We start from the raw sequence: 18174 nt of genomic DNA on the forward strand, positions 1-18174 counted from the left end.
GTTATGCAAGATCACCCATCCCTGACAGAGTCGTCTTTAATCCTGGCTAGACAACACCAAATCCTTCAAGCGTTTCTTCTCTGAGAAGCTCAAGGCACCCATCTCCCCATTTTCTCCGATAACTTCCAAGTTCAATAAAATCCTCGTGTCATCTAGGCTCAGACCCTCTTCCTGGAGACTGGAGAATGGAAAAGGAAGCTCTGCTTCTGGGACAGCAGAAAATGGAGTCTTTCCAAAGTTCCCCCACTGGGCCCCAGTCTCCCCTCAGTCCTCAAACGCAGCCCTGATGACCCTCCAGTTTCTGCTAACTCTCACCTCCCTTATCACCTGTCAACTTCCTTGTCCCCCAGGATTTGTCCATCTGGCTCCCCCTTAGCTCACACCTCTTCTTCCCAACTTCCCAAAGTCCTGCTCATCCTTAAACAAACCCAACTCCCCTCCCCTCCTCCACGAAGCCTTCTCCAGCTCCTGTCCCTTCCTCAGTGCTCCCAAATCCCTGACTGCTTCTTTTTTCGGCTTTATTGAGATATAACTGACATACGACATTGTATGAATTTAAGGTGTACAATGTAATGATTTGATATATGTATAGTTTGTGAAGTAATTACCACAATAAGTTTAGTTAGCATGTCCATCACCTCACATAGTTACAATTGTGTTGTGTGTGTGATAACTTCTAAGATCAACTCTCTTAGCAACTTGTAAATACACAATACAGTATAACTATAGTCACCATGCTGTATGTTACATCTCCAGAACTTATTTATCTTATAACTGGAAGTTTGCACCTTTTGACCCCCTTCACCCATTTTCCCCACCCCCACTCTCCGGCAACCATCAGCCTGCTCTCTGGTTCTAGGGGTTTGATACAAAGCCCTTTTTCCTGCCTCTGCAGCAGAAGTTGCTCTTTTGCATTCCATCACATCTGTTCACAGCACTGGTTAGGCTTCTCCAGGGCAGAAAGTGTGGCTTTATTTATTTATTTATGGCTGCGTTGGGTCTTCGTTGCTGCGCACGGGCTTTCTCTAGTTGGAGCAAGCGGGGGCCACTCTTCGTTGCGGTGCACCGTCTTCTCATTGCAGTGGCTTCTCTTGTTGTGGATCACGGGCCCTAGGCGTACGGGCCTCAGTAGCTGTGGCCCGCAGGCTCCAGAGGGCAGACTTAGCAGTTGTGGCGCACAGGCTTAGTTGCTCCGCGGCATGTGGGATCTTCCCGGACCAGGGCTCGAACCCGTGTTCCCTGCATTGGCAGGCGGGTTCTTAACCACTGCGCCACCAGGGAAGTCCAGGAAGTATGGCTTTAATGTCCAAGCCCATTACAATGTAGGTGTTTAGTAACTGGCTGTTACTGTCAAATGCAGACTGACATCTTTGATCCTTCAACTGGCAGAATGGTGGTTAGACTGCAGAAAGTCAGAAAGCAGGATCAACATTGAAGAGCCGGTTGAGATATCGGGAGAGCTCAGCCCCTCCACGTGACCCAGCACCTGGGCGCCACCTGGTCTCTGGGAATTGAATAAAACAATCCAGCTCCAGTGAGTCCAAGGAAGGAAACAGGGTTTGAAGCAGGATCTGCTGCCCTCTGGTGGCCATTCCACCTCAGGGCCGTTCACTTGACGTCCTCTTGTTCCCCACACAGAGAAGATGCTGGTATGAATTTAAAACCTGATGCCCCTCTCTCCCGGCACAATCGTAACTGTCCCAGATGCTTTTGCAACAGAATATTAAAATTAGAATTTCAACTGGGCACCAGTTGAAGATACAATAGATGGAGTTTCAAAGAGAAGCACCAAATCATCATAGGAAGAATTTCAAAAGAAGTGTTTAAGAACTAGTTTCTGACCCCCTCAGCCAGATCAAGGAGACAGAAAGGCATCATTATAGAGAGAGAAGGTGTTAGCAAGACAGTGACAAGGAAGGGATGGGGTTAAACCAGAGTATGTCATATCTTGCAGAAGTAGAGTACCAGGCAATAAGAGAAAGCATTAACACGCCCTGGACAAGCTTACGTTAAGAACCAGAGCAAACATTTCAGAACCCCTCTCTGTTCTCTTTACTGATGATTCGGAGAAAGGTGAACTATGGGCTCCTAGGTCTTCATGTGGAAAGAATCAGTCTCAATAATTAATGATTTTAAAAAGAAAAAAGAATGCAGAAACTATTATCAGAAAGTGAAGTGACCATAGCAAAGATAATAAATCAGCCTTAAAGACACCCAGTTCTCTTTCAAAGGTAAAGATCAGCCTGAAGCACATTCTTGAGCTGTTCTGTAGGATCCAAAGCCCTCAACCACTCAACCACCAGAATCACTGGAGCCCAGGGAATGACAATACTGACCTTTGCTGACCCTCGTGACTTCACTCAACGAGGTGCCTGGATTTTGTCAGCCTAGAGCGCCCTTTGCCTCACGTCAATGCTAAAATCTCCACTCCAAGGGCAGGGACTGCCACCATTTTGGAACGCACAACATATGTTTGAACGTGTCATACTGCACAAGCGCATCTGGAACTCTACCTCTACGTGGAAGATCACACTCGACCGTTCATGAATGTGCGTGCACCTGTAGCTTAAAACTTCCCTGATCCTGATGTTTTGGGAGACAAGGCTTTGAGAGCTATCTCCCTGTCTCCTTACTTGTCACAAGTAATAAATGTTTCTGTTTTAATCAAAAGTACTTGGCGTGTTCATTGGCTAAGCATCCCAAGCGATGGACCCATTGCATCCAGTAACAAAGGGAGGATTTTGCAAGGAGGAAATGCATGGAGGGAGCTGTGCTGTGAGCCCCATCCCCTCTCTCCCAAGGAAGGGAAGGGGACCTACCCCCTTGCAGCAAACCTAGTGGATGCTGGCACGGGTTACCCCAAGAGCTGAATATGTGGCCCCTAGGGTGGGGAGAAGCATGTCCTGGGGGCTGGATGCCTCCCAGAAGTTTAGAAGGAGAGACAAGCACCAGGGAACCGCGTGTAGGCAGGCTGGCTGAGCTGACGCTCTGGGACAGCCTGGGCTCCCAGAGTTTGCCTGGCAAAGGAAGAACCAACTATGGGTCCTGGAGGAGAAACAGGTGTATCCCCATGCATGCATCTTGGGTGCTGTCCAATAGGGCTTCCTCAAGGGACAAAGAGACCCCAGCAGCTGAGGAAGGGGGCTCAAGTTTCTAGGATAAGGAAACACAGGTAAACAGAGCTGATGGCAAAGCTCTGAGGAGCCAGGAGAGCACCCAGGAGAGAATGGTCACCAGAGAACATCAGAGAGGAAGGGCGAGGACACTGCCAGCTGATGGAGAAGGAGGCTGAGTGCCAAAGGGTGTAAAAACTCACCAACCCCTTCCTGTCTGCTCTGCACCACCCGCACTGGGCAGGGCTGGGTGGGGAGGGGAAATTAGCAGTATGGGATTAACAGATACACACTGCTCTACATAAAATAGATAAGCAACAAGGATGCACTGTATAGCACAGGGAATTATGTCCAGTATCTTGTAATAACCTGTAATAGAATGTAATCTGTAAAAAAAATAAAAAACTGAATCACTAGGCTGTACACCTGAAATTAATGCAATATTGTAAATCAACTAGACTTCAAAAAAAAAAAAAAGGCTAAGGATAGCAAGGCAAAAAATAAACAGTTTTAGGTTTTGGCTCATACTTTGGCCGGGTCATTCTAATCTCTGAATTGAGCCTGTCTCTTATCTAAGAGTGAGCAGAATAGTTAAGAAGCTTTCCTGGGTTTTCTCCCAGGAGCAAGAGAATAAATTCTCTCTGCCCACTGGCCCAATAAAGTATAAAGGATTGCGTCATGAAATCAAACTTATCAGGTGATCAAAATGCAACTTCATTCTTTTATTACATGAAAAGTTGTGGTTGTCATATAATATATAGTATATAATATACACAATAACATGTACAATATACAATACAGAATATGTACGATATACAATATATAATGTAATGGGCATTACACTCTCCCCTCCAATGGGACTAAATTACAGGGACCCAGGATTTTCCCTTCAAAGTCCCCTCAGCCTTCTTGACTCCAAACTAGAACAGCCCTACTCCCATCCTTTTGCCTCTGTACCACCAGTAGCCTTTCTTTCTAGGCCTCTTGAGACCCAGTCCAACCCCACCTATGGGTCCTGAGCACTTCCTCTACTTCTGGGGGAGGTGGGGGGACCCAGAGCCTTGGTCTCCTGTACCAGCCCTGGCGCAGCCTTCTAGAGTACTCACCACCTCGCCGAACTGCCGGGCAATCTCACTATCTGTAGCGGGCCGAAGAGTGTCTCCAAAAAATTCACGTCCACCCAGAACCTCAGAATGTGACCTTATTTGGAAATAGAGTCTTTGCAGATGTAATTAATTAAGGATCTTGAGATGAAATTATCCTGGATTTAGGGTGGGTGCTAAATCCGATGACTGATGTCTTTACAGGAAGAGGAGAGAGGACACAGAGAGCACACAAGAGGGAAGAAAGCCATGTGAAGACAGAGGCAGAGACTGGAGTTATGCTGCCACAAACCCAGGAACACCTGGGGCCATCGGAAGCTGAGAGAGAAGGAAGGATTGTGCCCTAGAGCCGTCCGAGGGAGCGTGGCCCTGCTGACACCTTGATTTCAGACTCCTAGCCTCCAGAGCTGTAAGAGAATAAAGCCCTATTGTTTTAAGCCACCCAGTTAGTGGTATTTTGTTACAGCAGCCCTAGGAACTAATACACCATCTCCCCCTGTCCTTCCGGCTATAGCAGTATTCAATGGCCAACCCCCAGCAAGAGGAATGCCAAGGCTTGGGCTGGGGCCCAGTGCCCTCCGCCAAGCTTGGGAGGCGTGCGGGAGGAGGATGGGCTGCGACTTTCAAATGACCCTTCTCCAACCACACTCCCCTGCTGAGTAGCCCCCGGGAGAAAACCAGGCATCTGCTCCCCAACCACCTACCATCAACAACGCACCCAGAGCCCAGGGGGCCCTTCCCTCCTACTCCCAGTAACCTACCTCAGTCCCGTCCTGTGGCTGGGGAATTTTCCATCCCACCCCCAAGTCAAAGTCAGTAGATTTAATCATTAACAGGGCGGGTGTTAATTAGCAGGGCAGGGTGGTCATCCGTGCTGATGAGGACACAGCTGGCCATCAAGAACAGCTGACCAGGCAAGGGTGGGAAGAGCAGGGTCTGGCTAAAAAGGGGCAGGGGGTGTTCTGCAGACCCCCTCCCAATTCTGAAAGTTTTGAAGCTCCCATTCCTTCATCCCTGCCTTTTCCAGAGTCAAAGGAGAAAACATTAGCTAAGATGATCTCCTCGTTACTCACGTTCCTTTCACAAGAGCTGGATGGGCGCCAGGCACTGAGCTAGGCACTCTGTGGACATCACCTCGTCCCACCCTCACTAGGATAATAGAGATACCTGTTAGTTACAGATAAAGAAACCAAGGCTCAGAGAAGTTAAACATCTTGCCCAAAGTGGCAGAGCTAAGATTTGAGCCCAGGAGACAGTTATCCAAGCAATCAGAGGTCATTGACCTTCCGCCTTCCCTGATGCACCTCATTCTTGTACTTTCACTTTGCAGTATTTGTCATTTATCATTACCTAGTTACCCTACTCCACCCGGAGCCCTGCTAGGCTGTAAGATGCCAGTGGACAGAGAATGTACTTGTTTTGTGCTCCACTGTATCCCCAGTGCTTAGCACGATGCCTGGCACATATGAATACCTGATAAAGATTGGTTGGAAGTATAAATTCAACCTGTTAGAGAACTGGGGTGGAAGGCGAGGGATTGGGTCTTCTAGACTAGTGATGATCACAGGGTTAAAATGCATTTCAAGAGGTCCTCTGGTCTATGCCCCTGCTTCAGGTTCAGCCGTTGCCTCCAAATCTGGCTTATTGGGGAAAACATTGGCATGGGTTCAAGTCCTTGGGAGAGCTGCTTCCTCTCTCTCGGCCACAGTTTCCCCTCTCTAGCTCAAGGAGGTTGGGTTGACTGATCTTTACATCTCTTCCACCTCTACCAGTTTGTGGTTCAAGAAGAGGCAAAGCATTTTGGAAATGAGCATCCCCTCGATTTGAATCACCAGCTCTGGCCCCATTCCCAACACTGCCATCTGCAAGGGGGTGTGCACCCAAGCCTGGCAGAATCGCAACAATGGGGTTTTTTGCAGGCAAACCAGCACTCATGCAGCTGGAGAAGGCTGGGCCTTCCAAGTCATCCCCTGAGAGGCCACACATCTACTCCAACGGTGCTGCTGGGGCTCACAAGAAGTTCTGGAAACTTCTCTTGCAGACATGGCTTCTAGATGGGCTTTGGAGCCCCAGGGGGCAGACAGCCTCACTGCAGGATACCCGCACCTCAGTTCTAGATCCAGTTCTGCTCCTCACCTGGTTTCCCTCCTTCTTCACAAGGCACAAACCCTAAAGACTCTCACTCGTTTCCGGAAGAGCAAAGCCACCCCAAAGGACAAAGATTCGCCCCCCAGGAAGGATTTTTCAGAGCAGATGCCACCAGTTCTGAGATGATTCCAAAGGAGTTTCCAGAAATGTTTGAGAAACTGCGGCAAATTGGTAGGAGCATATGGCTTCCCAGGGGACCACTTGGATAGGGTCATTACTCCTTTGGGTGTATAAAGTCCTCAGAGCTGAATGCGTGGAAAGTGCGCATGCATCATGTTTTCTTTTTTTTTGAATGTTATTTGACCTCATGTTTTCAACAGGCAGGAGTTTAGCCCTGCCACACTGACCAGCAGGGAGACTCAAAGATAGAGGTAAGGGCTTGGCCTCCTGGGTTCTAATCATAATTCCTGCCCTCCTTCCTGGTTGGGTGTGGGGATTAGTAAATTAACGCAGGAGAAGGTTAGTGGGGGGTGAGGATGACAGACAAATAAAAGCAGAAATGCTGAGAGCCACAAAGAGCCGCCACATTAAGCCAGAGTCCAGCTTGGAGAGTAGGGGCGGGCGGGAGCTGTGAAGCAATTGCATCACCGAGTCACATCCCTGTAACCTTAAATATTTCATGGGCCCAGAAGTACACCACGTGGAACAGCTGCTGCTCCGCCGGTGGGGCCGGGACTGCGGCAGGGATGTGAACGCTTGCACACACACAAGCACACCTTGCACAGACACGTGCAAGCCAGGGACGGGGCAGGCTCCGCTCTTACTCATTCTAGGAAGGGCTCCAAGAGCAGGCATTGCAACTCCCAGCCTCATGTGCAAGCGACCCACGTCTTCTTCCACCCACAAGCCCAACAGGCACCACAGTCACCCACCCAGCTCCGGGCATAAGAAAGGTCAAAACGACATCACAGGCCTTCACAGACAGACCCCTTCCAACTTGTGTAGCAACCCCAGGACCAGAGGCTGCAGCCAGCCACACTCCCCTCCCCGCTACCCATAAACGTTTTGCCCACCCACCCCCACGCTCCTGCCAGAAGCAGGAGCTGCCTTTCCTCCCTCCCCGCTCTCTCCCCTCCTCTGCCTCTACCCCAGCGCTGGCTGCTCCCAGGAACCCTTGTCCTACACAGCCCCCATCAGCCATCTCTCCAAAGCCTGAGCGCTCTGGGCCCTCTCCTGACCTGGAGCTTTCAGCGGAAGGGAGTCTGAGGATCTGGAGCTTGAGAAGGGAAACGGAAGTGTGGATGTGAGGCTTTGGGAGGAATTTCCATGACCAAACCCAAGTTTGAAGGGAATACGGCAAACTGGGTGACTGGGGTGGCTGTGGAGGGTCTTCTTTTGAGAACCTGGAAAGGTGACTCCCCTAACTCTGCTGTCCTGCCAGGAGATAACGTGACAATAATAACAGCAGCTATCAATGAATTGAGGGCCTTCTATGTACCAGGTGCCTTACCTCCTATGATACTGAATTTATCAGGTAGGGACAATTCTGCCCATTTTACAAATGTGGAAATCAAGCCTCAGCGAGGGGCATCTGAGTCCCCAGAGACGGGGGTGTGGGAGTCCTGGCTTCAAGTTCCAGGTTCCAGGGTCCTGGTGGAATGGTGTAGGGGAGGGACAAGTCACCTATTTAAAGGACACCTTGGACCTTGCTCTGTGTATGTGTAGTTAGGAGATGGGTGAGCGGAGGGAAAGCCAGAGAGAGCACCTGGGTCCTATTGGGCCCCCTTGTCCCCCACCCTAGCCTTATCTTCTTGGCTTCAGTGCCTTCACACACCCTCCTTCCAATGTCACCTGCGGGGAGGGGAGCAACTGGAAGGGAGGGATCTGAGGATCCAACCAGCTGTTATCCAGAACGGCCCCGCTACCTCAAAGAGAGCACAAAGGGACCATGCATGTGTAGGCTGGGTGTAGGGGGTCATTTCTGGAGTCCAAGTGACAGCAAAACAGGAGAGAATTAACAGCAGATAGAGGTCTGGCTGGCCCACTGCGTGCCTATAGCCCCAGCCTTGCCCTGAGAAAAGTGAGCCACACCTGTTTTGTGTAAAGGGATACGGTTAGGGGGAAGGGCAGGGGAGGTTATTTGGGGAGGTAAGATGGAAAGGGGCAATGTGAAATCCAGGCCAGGGAAGGGCTGCCTGGAAAAGGAGGCAACTGAGGATTTAGGCTGACCACTTAGAGGAGAGGATGATCCCAGGGTTCCCAGAGAACCAGGCATCAATCTGTACTGAACGTGCCAGTTGCTCAGTTTAAGACTAAAGAAACAGATCTCTGGCCCCGGCCTCTGCCCAGCCCCTCCCTCAGAGCTCCCTCCCCCAAAGATTCATCCAGCCCTGCCCTCCTCAGTGCCCAGCACCTCTCCTCCCTCTACCCAGTGGCCCCCAGCCCCTGGCAGAGTGCCCACCAGCTCCGGTGAATATCCTATCTCCCTCACTCAGTAGTATTGACATCTTGGTCCTACACCAAACTAGTAAGTTCTTCACATAGTCTCACCTCCATCCCTTCAGTTACAGCAGATCCTTTTCATTATTCTGCCAATAGTGGAACTGGAAACCAACCCCATCTATAAACAAGCCACCCCACCAAAGGGGTTTCCCTCTCCATCCCCGGGGAGTGTTTTCCCCAGCAGGCCTTTCACCTGCTTTACATCCCCAGAATTTAGCAAGCAAGAAGAGAAACGTATTTCACAAGCATTACTGGCTCCCCACACCCACTTCTCCTGCTGAGTCCCAGATGGTCCTGCTCCCTGAGCCCTCCACCCACTGCCATCAGCACTTCAAGACAGAGGCTCTGGATACCCTCTAAGGTCTTCGGTTCCCCCTCTCGCTGCACAGTGAACCCAGACCTGTGCCCAGACCCCACGCCTCCCCTCCAAGTTTCCACCTCCGCTCTAGCAGTCTCCTCTCAGTGGAAAGTCTCTCTCCTGGTCTAACTTTAATCCCTCCTGCTGCAAGCCTAGATCCCCTTTCTTTCTTTTCTCTATGAGGCGACCCCTTTAAGATCAGAAAGGAAATCTTCCTCTAGCGTTTGCAGCCTCCTCTCTGGCAGCGCCCCTCCACATTCCCAGCCCCTCAATTCTGCCCCAGCCTGGAGAAGTTCATCGTGGCCACTCCCCACCTCCACTCCCCGCCCAGAACTCTAAGGATCCCCGCATACCCATCCGGTTTGTGTCCACTGCGACCGGGACCCAGGTTCGCCCGCCAGCGGGGCGGTGACCCCCGCCAGCCGGCGGCGCAGCCACCACGGGGTTAAGGCTCCGGGCGTGGGGAAGGGGAGGGGGCCGGGAGGGGCGGGTGCCGAGCCAATCGGCGGCCGCGGAGTCCCCGGGGCCGCGAGCCGGGAGCGCTGAGCCGGGAGCCGAGAGCCAAGCGCGCCCGGCTGGGGCCGGGCCGGAGCGGAGCGAAGAGGGAGCGCTCCCGTCCCAGCCCCGAGTCCGCCGCCTGCCCGCCCGCCGCCGCCGCCGCCGCCGCCGCCGCCGCCGCCGGCCCAGCGGCCGCCGCCCCAACCATGGAGCAAGACCACAGCCCCCGGAAGATCCAGTTCACCGTCCCGCTGCTAGAGCCGCACCTTGACCCCGAGGCGGCGGAGCAGGTGCGGAGCGGGGCGGGGCGGCAGGGAACTCGCCCCACAGAGGACGAGGGACCCCTGGACTGTGCGATCCGAGACCCCCGCTCAGTCCTCCCTTGGCGGTGCGCCCCTGCGAGCGCCGGCGCGCTGTTTGCGGGGGGTGGGGGTCTTCTCTCCCCTCCCCCACCGTGGAAACCCCATCTCCCCATCTGTGCTTCTTCGAGACGGACTGAAGGACGAGAGCCTGCCCTCGAAGCCGGTCCCCGCGAGAGTCGCTCCCTGCTTTCCCAGCCCTGGGGGAGGGGGCTTGCCTGAGGACACGACCCCTCCCCCCTTCGCCAGTCTTTCATCCCCCACCCAGTCAACACCCTGCCAGAGTTTCTGAGCTCGGAAGGGGCGCCCAAAGGTGTCGGAGGGCCTAAGGGAGAGGGCAGGTAATGGAGGGAGTTGAAAGAGGAGAAAGAGCCCCCCCCAGCTCTTAATTGGGGGCGACCCTGCCGGACCCCAGAGGGTGAGGACAAGAAGGGCTGAGGAAAACTGCGAGGGCTGGGGCTTGGGGGAGAGGAGTGGTCGTGTCTGCAGGCTGACTCCGCGCTCTTCAGGTCTGGACACTGGGTCCTTATTCCCATCTCCTGCCCTTTGGATCGGTTATGGGGCGGGGTGGGGGGGCGGCGGGAAGGGGAGGGCATGGAGAGAATGGCCCTGGGGAGCGCGGAACGAGCGCTTTCTCGGGGCTGGGGTCCTAGCTGGGCGTGGGCAAGAGAGAAGCACTGTGCTGGGCTGGGCTCAAGGGGTGGGAGTCCAGGGCCCTGGCCCAGCCTCCGGGCCTGGCCTATTTTTAGCTCCGAGCAGCCTGGCAGAGGCGGCAGTGTATGAGACTGTGTGAGCAAGTGTGTGTATCAGGGAGAGTGAGCCTGTGCGTGGAGACGGTGACCACCCGCGGTCGCTACTACCACCCATTTGCCAAATATTTGCTCGTTTGCTCGTTGCTCCATCTCTTTTCGGGTTCTCTATCCATTTGCCTAGACATCCCTGTTCCTAAAGACTATCCATTGCCCACAAGGTCACTTCTCTGTTTCCCCCAACCGGCTGCCAGGGCTCTGGCTGGGCCTCCCCACCTGAGAAAACTCTGACCTCTTGGGATGGGCTGGAGAGAGTGTTCTTTCTGCTGCTCCAGCTGTCTGGTGGAATAAGGTCTGATGTGAAGGGAAAGGTTGGGTACACACGCTCTCCCTATAACGTTAGCTTCCCAAAGTGTGGGGAGGGGTTAGGGACCTGTGTCTCCATCCTCTCCCTGGCCTGTGGGGGGAGCCGGATCTCCAGACCTCTAAGGTGTGACAGTAGGAGGGAGGGTGGTGGGACTGCAAACCTCCTGAGGATGAGGAGGGTGGAGAGCCAGGGGCATGGGGAGCGTCCCCTTGGGGTCAGGAAAAAGGCTATTATGCCTAGAGGCAGGGGGCCGGCTAAGATAACCTCAGACCCAGGGAAAAGGGCCCAGGAGTGTGAGCTACGGGCTCAGGGGTGAGGTTCCAAGCAGAAATGCCTTCCACTGGCACAGCCAGTGCTCACTGCCTGACGCCTGCCTCTGTTTGGCGTTAGATGTGGCAGGTGTAGGTGTGTGTTGGGGGATGGCAGGCCAGCTGGCCCAGGGTTCTGGGGAGCAGGGGAGGAGAATGAGGCAGTGCTATAGAGCCAGAGGGGAAAAGAGCTGGGACTTCAGCCTGCTTTTCTCTCGTCTTCAGAAATCTGTGTCTGCTCAGCCTGAAATTCTACCTGCAGTCTAACTTCAACCCCCCTTGCCGTGTTACCCAAGTGTGTAGGCAAAAAGTTCCAGGCTTGGCAGGAACACCTAACCCAGAGTGACATGAGAGGGCGGCAGGGGTTGGAAACTCTGAGTTATGGAGCACAGAGTGGCAGGGGATGGAGGGGTGCCCGCAGCTACCAGGTCCTTGGCATAACTGGTTTGGAAAGAAATCAGAGGCAAAGGCACCAAGTGTCCTTGAGAACTAGGATTTGTGATCGGGGCATGGAAAATAGGAGACCGCCTACTCATTTGCTAGTAGTTCAGGTGCCTGGGAGGTACTTCAGGAAGTCTAACTTTACTCCCTCCTCCTGTAGGACATCAAAATCCTCAAGGACTCTGAGTGCTTAGAAATCTTGTTCAAGGCAAGGACATTGGTTAAGGGACCTGTCCAAGATCACAGAGCCCTGCTGCCCTCTCAGAGGTCCTTTCTGTCAAACTTGCAGACTCCTTCTCAGGCTCCCAACCCCCATTAATCCCCACCCCCACCGCACCCTCTCCCTCTCTCAGCTCCCCTCCCCCAGGGCAGGAAAGAAATAGAGAGGAGTCCTGTCTCAGGAGAAGGATGGCCTCACCCCACATGCACGGAGCACACTTGCCCACCTGCTGGCCCCCAGCACGTTTGCACCAGGAATAGCCAGCGACGGACTCACAGATAATGTCTATGCTGTGCGTGCTTGTATGCACACACAAACACACACACAGAACTGCCAGGGACCTTGAAATGCCACCAGAAACAGATGCTGCTGGATTCTCCTAAGAAAACAGTCCCTACCCCAACCTACCCCCATTCTATGTACCCATTTCTTCTTTGAGGTGTCCTTCTCTCAGATTAACCCTGCCCCCCGCTAGGGCTGATACCCACTTTCTGCCCTGGAGGGAGCCGCAGGGACTCCAACCCCACGGTACCCTTCACTTTCAAGCCTCCAGAGAAACGGAAAAAACTACGTGTCCCAAGAGTCCTTGGACTGACTTCAACAACAGTCAACTTTATTGGCAGCAAGACAAAAGAACAGAGGCGGGGAAAGGGGGCTCAGAGGCCCAGCAGGGAATCCGCTCTTATCTGTTACTTCCTTAGAATCGGACCCCAGAGCCCAGGATAAGATTTTTCAGTTTAGCTTTAGTCCCTGACCAGGGTCCCGCCTCACGCTTCTCCTCATATTATATTTACCATGACAAGGATTTCTCTAGGCCGTATTTCCTGACAAATCAGAAAGGCAGTGTGTACAAGGATAGGGAGGAGATGAGGGAGGGAGGGGCATGGGCCAGGTGAAGGCAAGTTCAGACCCACCTTCTCTGTGCTGTCCTCCCAGGCTGGGTGGGGATCGAGGGGCGCTCTCCGCCGGTGCTGGCCCACCACAGGTTTATGTCCATTTGGGGAGTGGTCTGGGAGACTAAGGGGAAAGTTTTGTGCCCTCTCGGGTTATTTCTGACCATTGATCCAGGATGGACGGAAGGACAGCAGGCCAGAAATCGATGCATTAGCGCAGATATAGCTGCTGAGATGGAGAGCTGGGACCAGGACCCGGGGAGATGCGGAGACAGAAAGGGGGTTGGGGAAAGCAGGGAGTGGAGGTGGTCTTCTGGGTCCCCAGGGCAGAGGGATGGGCCCGAGAACGTCCACCCGGAGAGCGTGGGTTCAGTGTAACGTGGCACTTTTGGAGGTGTGCTAAGTGGGCGGCCTGGATTATGTTACCGAGTGTGCGCGGGGCTGCGATGCTTCCACGTGTACTTGACCTCTTCCCTCAGATCCGGAGGCGCCGCCCCACCCCTGCCACCCTCGTGCTGACCAGTGACCAGTCATCCCCAGGTAACCCCAGGATGGGTCGCTGAAGGGAGTAGGGGCTGCTGAAGACAGCTGGGTCCCAGTGAGAGAAGGTGGGTGCTAGACAGGAGGGCACATCTGAGGAGCCCGCGGTCTCCTCAGTCCTGGAGGCAGGGAAGCGGTGGCTGGGTTAGCAGTGGGATTTCCTCCGCTTTGGAAAGACAGAGCAGTGCTAGGAAGCGGGGGAGACAACCTGGTTCCTAAGCCCCCCAGGAGTTGGGGTGGTCAACGGAGTGTTGGTTGCTGTGGCAACAGCCTTCCAGGTTTCTCCAGCAACTGAGAGGCTGCTGCCCCCACTGCCAGAGGCGGTGACAGCTGTGAGGGGGAGGGACCAACGCCATCAGCTATTCTCATGGCCCCCAGAGGGGAAGGGGAAGGTTAGAAACAGCTCAGGGAGCAGCTGGCATTCTGGTCACCAGTGTCTCCATCGAGGTCTGGGGAGAGAACAAGGTCTCAGAGAATGTCAGGGGCGCTGGCGAGAGAGTGGAAGAGAGGTAGTGACGCTAATAAGCCGGACTGGAATTCAGGATACCTGAGTCTCCAACTTCCTCCAACTACTAAAAAAGACTGTCCTGGGCCCTGCACACGATAAGTTTGCTGTTCTCTATCCGGTGTTCCCTCCTAGGCATGTTTCAGTTCTGGATCGGGGGTGGGGGGCTGATTGGAAGGAGACAGGGAGGAAAAGGACAAAAGGACCACAAAGCCTGCCTTCAAGAACCTCCAGGTCTGAGGCAAGGATGTAGATGCAGACTGACCACAGAGGCAAGGACAGGACTAGAAGCAGGAGGAGGTAACGCCAGCCAGCAGAGCAGGAGGGAGCTGGAGGGAAGAGGCTGGGGACAGCCACAGTCAGGGCCAGCTTCCTAGGGACAGATGTGAGGGACGGATCAGGAAGGAGGTGATGGCAGAGGCTCCTCCCCTTGGGAAGTCAGTCTGCGGGACCCCCTGGGTTTCCCATCCTCATCACTTTCTCCTTTCCCTCCTTCCCTCAGAGGTGGATGAAGACCGGGTCCCCAACCCGCATCTCAAGGTGAGCTGGCCCCTCCCGCTCAGCCCAGCACAGAGAACCCCCAGACCCATTAGAAGATTATTCCTCAACCCCCCCTCTTAGGACCTTTTGTCTCCCTCTTTCTTGTACCCCCCCAAAATGTTCTTGAGTGGATGTACACACATGGTCCTCTACGTTCTCCCATACACGGTCTCCTTGCTCACCATCATAGGGGTGGGGGCCGAGGAAGCAGGAGTTTTCTTCCCCCACTTGCTGAAGCCCACACCTACCCCCAGTCTCCAGTCCCACAGCATGGCACGGCAGGGAGGAGGGCGAGAAGGGCGGACGCCCACCTGTGCTCTGTGCCCTTCACAGTCCACTTTGTCCATGTCTCCACGGCAACAGAAGAAGGTGATGAGGACCACACCCACAATGAAAGGTTCGGAAGACTCTTCCCCGCTATGCCTGACGCTGAGCAGTGGCCAGGATGACCCGTTTGGAAGGAATCCTTGGGAAGTCATTACGTCTGCCTTTATTAAAGGAGAGTTGTTGCTGGACCGCCCGGGGCTGCATTCCAGCTCTGCCACCCACTAGCTGGGTGGCCTTGGAGAACCTGCTTAACCTACAGGGGCCCTGACTACTACCTCACTTTGGCAGTTAAATAAAGTATGTGAACTCACCCGGCATAGTGCACAGCACAGAGGAGGTACTCAAATATTTCTTGAATCTAAATTGAGTCTTTTCTCCTGACCCCAAAGGAGACCAGGTATCCCAGCAAATCAGGAGGATCTTTTGATCTTAAAGGCTCTTCCTTTCCCCTCCCTTACCTTTGAAAAAAGTACATTTTATTGTCTAACATTAGTCCCTCCTTATTGTACTGCAGATGTCCCTCCTTGTTCAATCTCAGACAGGAAAGTCAAACCACACGGGCAGTGTGTGCTGGCCCTCTAGTGGGGCTGTCACATCTGAGGGTCCATGGAGGAGGCTGGGCAGTCACGTCCAATGCTCTCTCCCTTTCTGTTTGCCCTCAGAGCTCCAGATGATGGTCGAACATCACCTGGGGCAACAGCAGGAGGGAGAGGAGCCTGAAGGAGCCGCCGAGAGCACAGGGACACAGGAGTCCTGCCCACCTGGGATCGGAGACACAGCAGCGGCGTCGTGGCTGGGCACCTCTGGGAAAGCACACAGTACGTTCAGGCTGGGGAGGGACCAACCCCGGGCGAGGCCAGCCCTCCCCGTTGTAGGGAGGGGCCTAGCAGTAGCCAGAAACCGTCTTTTGAGAGTATGGATCTTTGCATGGACGGCGTGTGTTTGCATCTCTTCATCTTTCTTTACTGAAAGACACCATCCCCTCCCAACTTGGACTTCAGAGCTCCCTATTGTATCGGGGGAGCCCGGCAGCATGGGGGCAGCCTTCACGGGCTGGAATCCTGGCTCTGCCACTTTATCAGCCCAGAGGTCTTCAGCAGCTTAACCTCAATCAGTAGAGTGATAATGATGGCGCCTATCGCATCGGGTTGTGTGTGAAACTTCAGTGAGACTGGTCCTTGGCCCAGCAGTGAACACAAAGTATGCAAGCACTGGAACCTGCCTGTCCACGAGTCCTTATCCCAGGTGTGGGCCGGAAGGCAGAATGTTTCCAGTTTTATGAAGGTGACACGGTATATACACCATATGTTCCATGACACCCCAGCAGAGCCCCCTGTAATCGAACACGTGAAGATTTCTGCAGGGAAATGCGTGGTCACACGAAGTGGGATAAACAGGCTATCAAACGCTCATCTCTGTTCAGGTCAGGTTTAGCCACACTTTGAGATCATACCCCAAATTTTAAGCTTTTTTTTAGAGGGTTTTTTTTTTTTTCGATTTCCGATTGCAGATTTTTTAAAAAATAGTGAACCTAAGTAGTCATTGTGACCAGAGAAAACCCTGTTGGTCTTGCCCCGTTGCCTTCCACTTGGTCTTGGGCTCCTCTCAGGGCTTGTTGAAGTATGGGCTAGGGTGAGTAGAAGCAGCTGCCTCTCTGCAAGGCCTCGTGAATACTACCTGTCCCTCCCACCACCTGTTCTTCCTCCTCAGAGCCTGCAGAATCCATCCCTAACACTCAGGAGAGGGGCAGTGAGAAACCCAGCACAGAGGAACCCTCAACCCATAGACCACCATTGGATTCCAAGGGAGCCAGTTCGGTAAGACCCCAGGGCTGGGCTGCCCAGTTTGCAGGAGAGCAGGCTGTGTGGGGAGGGTGAGGGCTAAGATCTGGAGTCAAGGAAAAGGGGGACAAAGGACCAGCTTCAGTCACTGAAAAGCTGTCCTCTGTGGCCAGAGGATTTGCATCTCCCCGGAAGGACAGACAAAGAGAAACGGGATAACAGTGCAGCAGGAGGCAGTGAGGTTAGACTCTGTCTGAGGATTTCTGGCTCCTGGAATGGGTGATGGAAGTAGACCATGGATTTTCTGATAAAGGGCATTTGGAACCTAAAGGGAGATCCTCACCTGTCCAGGCTGGTGAGCAGTGGTCCTGCCTGGAGTGGACACACGGATGAAATAACCCTGTGAGCTCTGATTCTACAGTCTCCCCTCCCCTTTGTAGACTGGACACGGGGCCAGGGACTGGAGTCAGACATGAGAAGTTAGATGCCTAACGGGATGGTTGGGCACACCAGCAGGGGAGGGGACAATAGGACCTCAGGCCTCTCACTCACCTTCTCTTTCTACCCGCTTCCCTTGCAACAGGTCTGAGAGTGAAGGAGGTATCTTGCAATCAAGACTGCAGTTGGGAATGCACGGACACTGGATTTGTTTCTTATTTCTTCACTTTTGGGGAAAATCTCTTGTTTTTAAAAGTGATAAATTTAGTGTTAAGTCCTTGGTATTCTCCTTCTTTCCCAACTTGGAGGATCTTTTCTCCCTCCCGTCTTGTCCTGCCCTCTCTATAGCCCCCCTCCCTCTTGCCCAGCTGCCCCCAGGAAGGAGGAAATAAGGAAGCCCGGCAGGAGCCTTGAGAAGGGAGGAGTTTTCCCCCAGCCTTGCCCTGACTCGCTGGGGGAAGAGAGCTGAGGGTCAGATAGGTAGGAGGACTGACTTCCGGGGTACCCAGAAGGAAGGATGGCCCCAGGCTCTCTTCATATTGAGGAAAAGATACAACCACCTGGCAGGGCTGCCCTGAGGCCTTGAAGCCCTAAGGCCCGTATGGCTGCGACGCTGCTGCGGGCGCCATCTGCTGAACAAAGCTGGGAACTGCACCCTGGCACTTGGCCCATGGGAAAGAGGCGGGGCGTTGCGTGGATGCCTCCCTGCCTGCCCTCCAAGCCTCGGTGATCCCCAAGCTTCAGGATGTGTTCCCTCTCCAGCTGTGCGGAGACCACCACCCAGACTCCAACCTGTTAGCCAAGCTAGATTGAGGACACAGTGGCTATTCACGAAGAGGCCCTTGCTGGGAACTGGAAAGGTCACCTCTCCCTTGTCCAAGACACCAAGGGGCCAGGGTAAACGACGAAAGCTGAGAAGTGAAGAACCTTCCTCAGACCCCACAGCCAGGCCTCTCCTGTCTACTGCTTTTGATTTTTCCAGGCAGTGGAGAGAGGAGAGGAGGGGAGGGGAGATTCACCCCTCTTTACTGAAGAAGTAGTGCG

General features: G+C 53.7%; 1 protein-coding gene across 2 annotated transcripts; it reads left to right on the top strand.

The window, feature by feature from the left end:
* The first annotated feature begins 9793 nt into the window (after window positions 1-9793).
* Window positions 9794-17407, top strand: PPP1R1A (protein phosphatase 1 regulatory inhibitor subunit 1A). Of its 2 annotated transcripts, none has more exons than XM_060165968.1 (7): window positions 9794-9952; window positions 13479-13539; window positions 14547-14584; window positions 14918-14981; window positions 15574-15729; window positions 16622-16728; window positions 17276-17407. In XM_060165968.1, the coding sequence occupies exons 1-7, from the start codon at window positions 9869-9871 to the stop codon at window positions 17279-17281; spliced, it is 516 nt and encodes a 171-aa protein (XP_060021951.1). In that variant the 5' UTR covers window positions 9794-9868; the 3' UTR covers window positions 17282-17407. The 2 variants fall into 2 exon arrangements, with proteins under 2 accessions (XP_060021951.1, XP_060021952.1); XM_060165969.1 differs by having other exon boundaries at window positions 14948-14981.
* The last annotated feature ends 767 nt before the right edge of the window (window positions 17408-18174 follow it).

This window comes from Lagenorhynchus albirostris, chromosome 11, assembly GCF_949774975.1.
Source record: "Lagenorhynchus albirostris chromosome 11, mLagAlb1.1, whole genome shotgun sequence".
Taxonomy (NCBI): Eukaryota; Metazoa; Chordata; class Mammalia; order Artiodactyla; family Delphinidae; genus Lagenorhynchus; species Lagenorhynchus albirostris.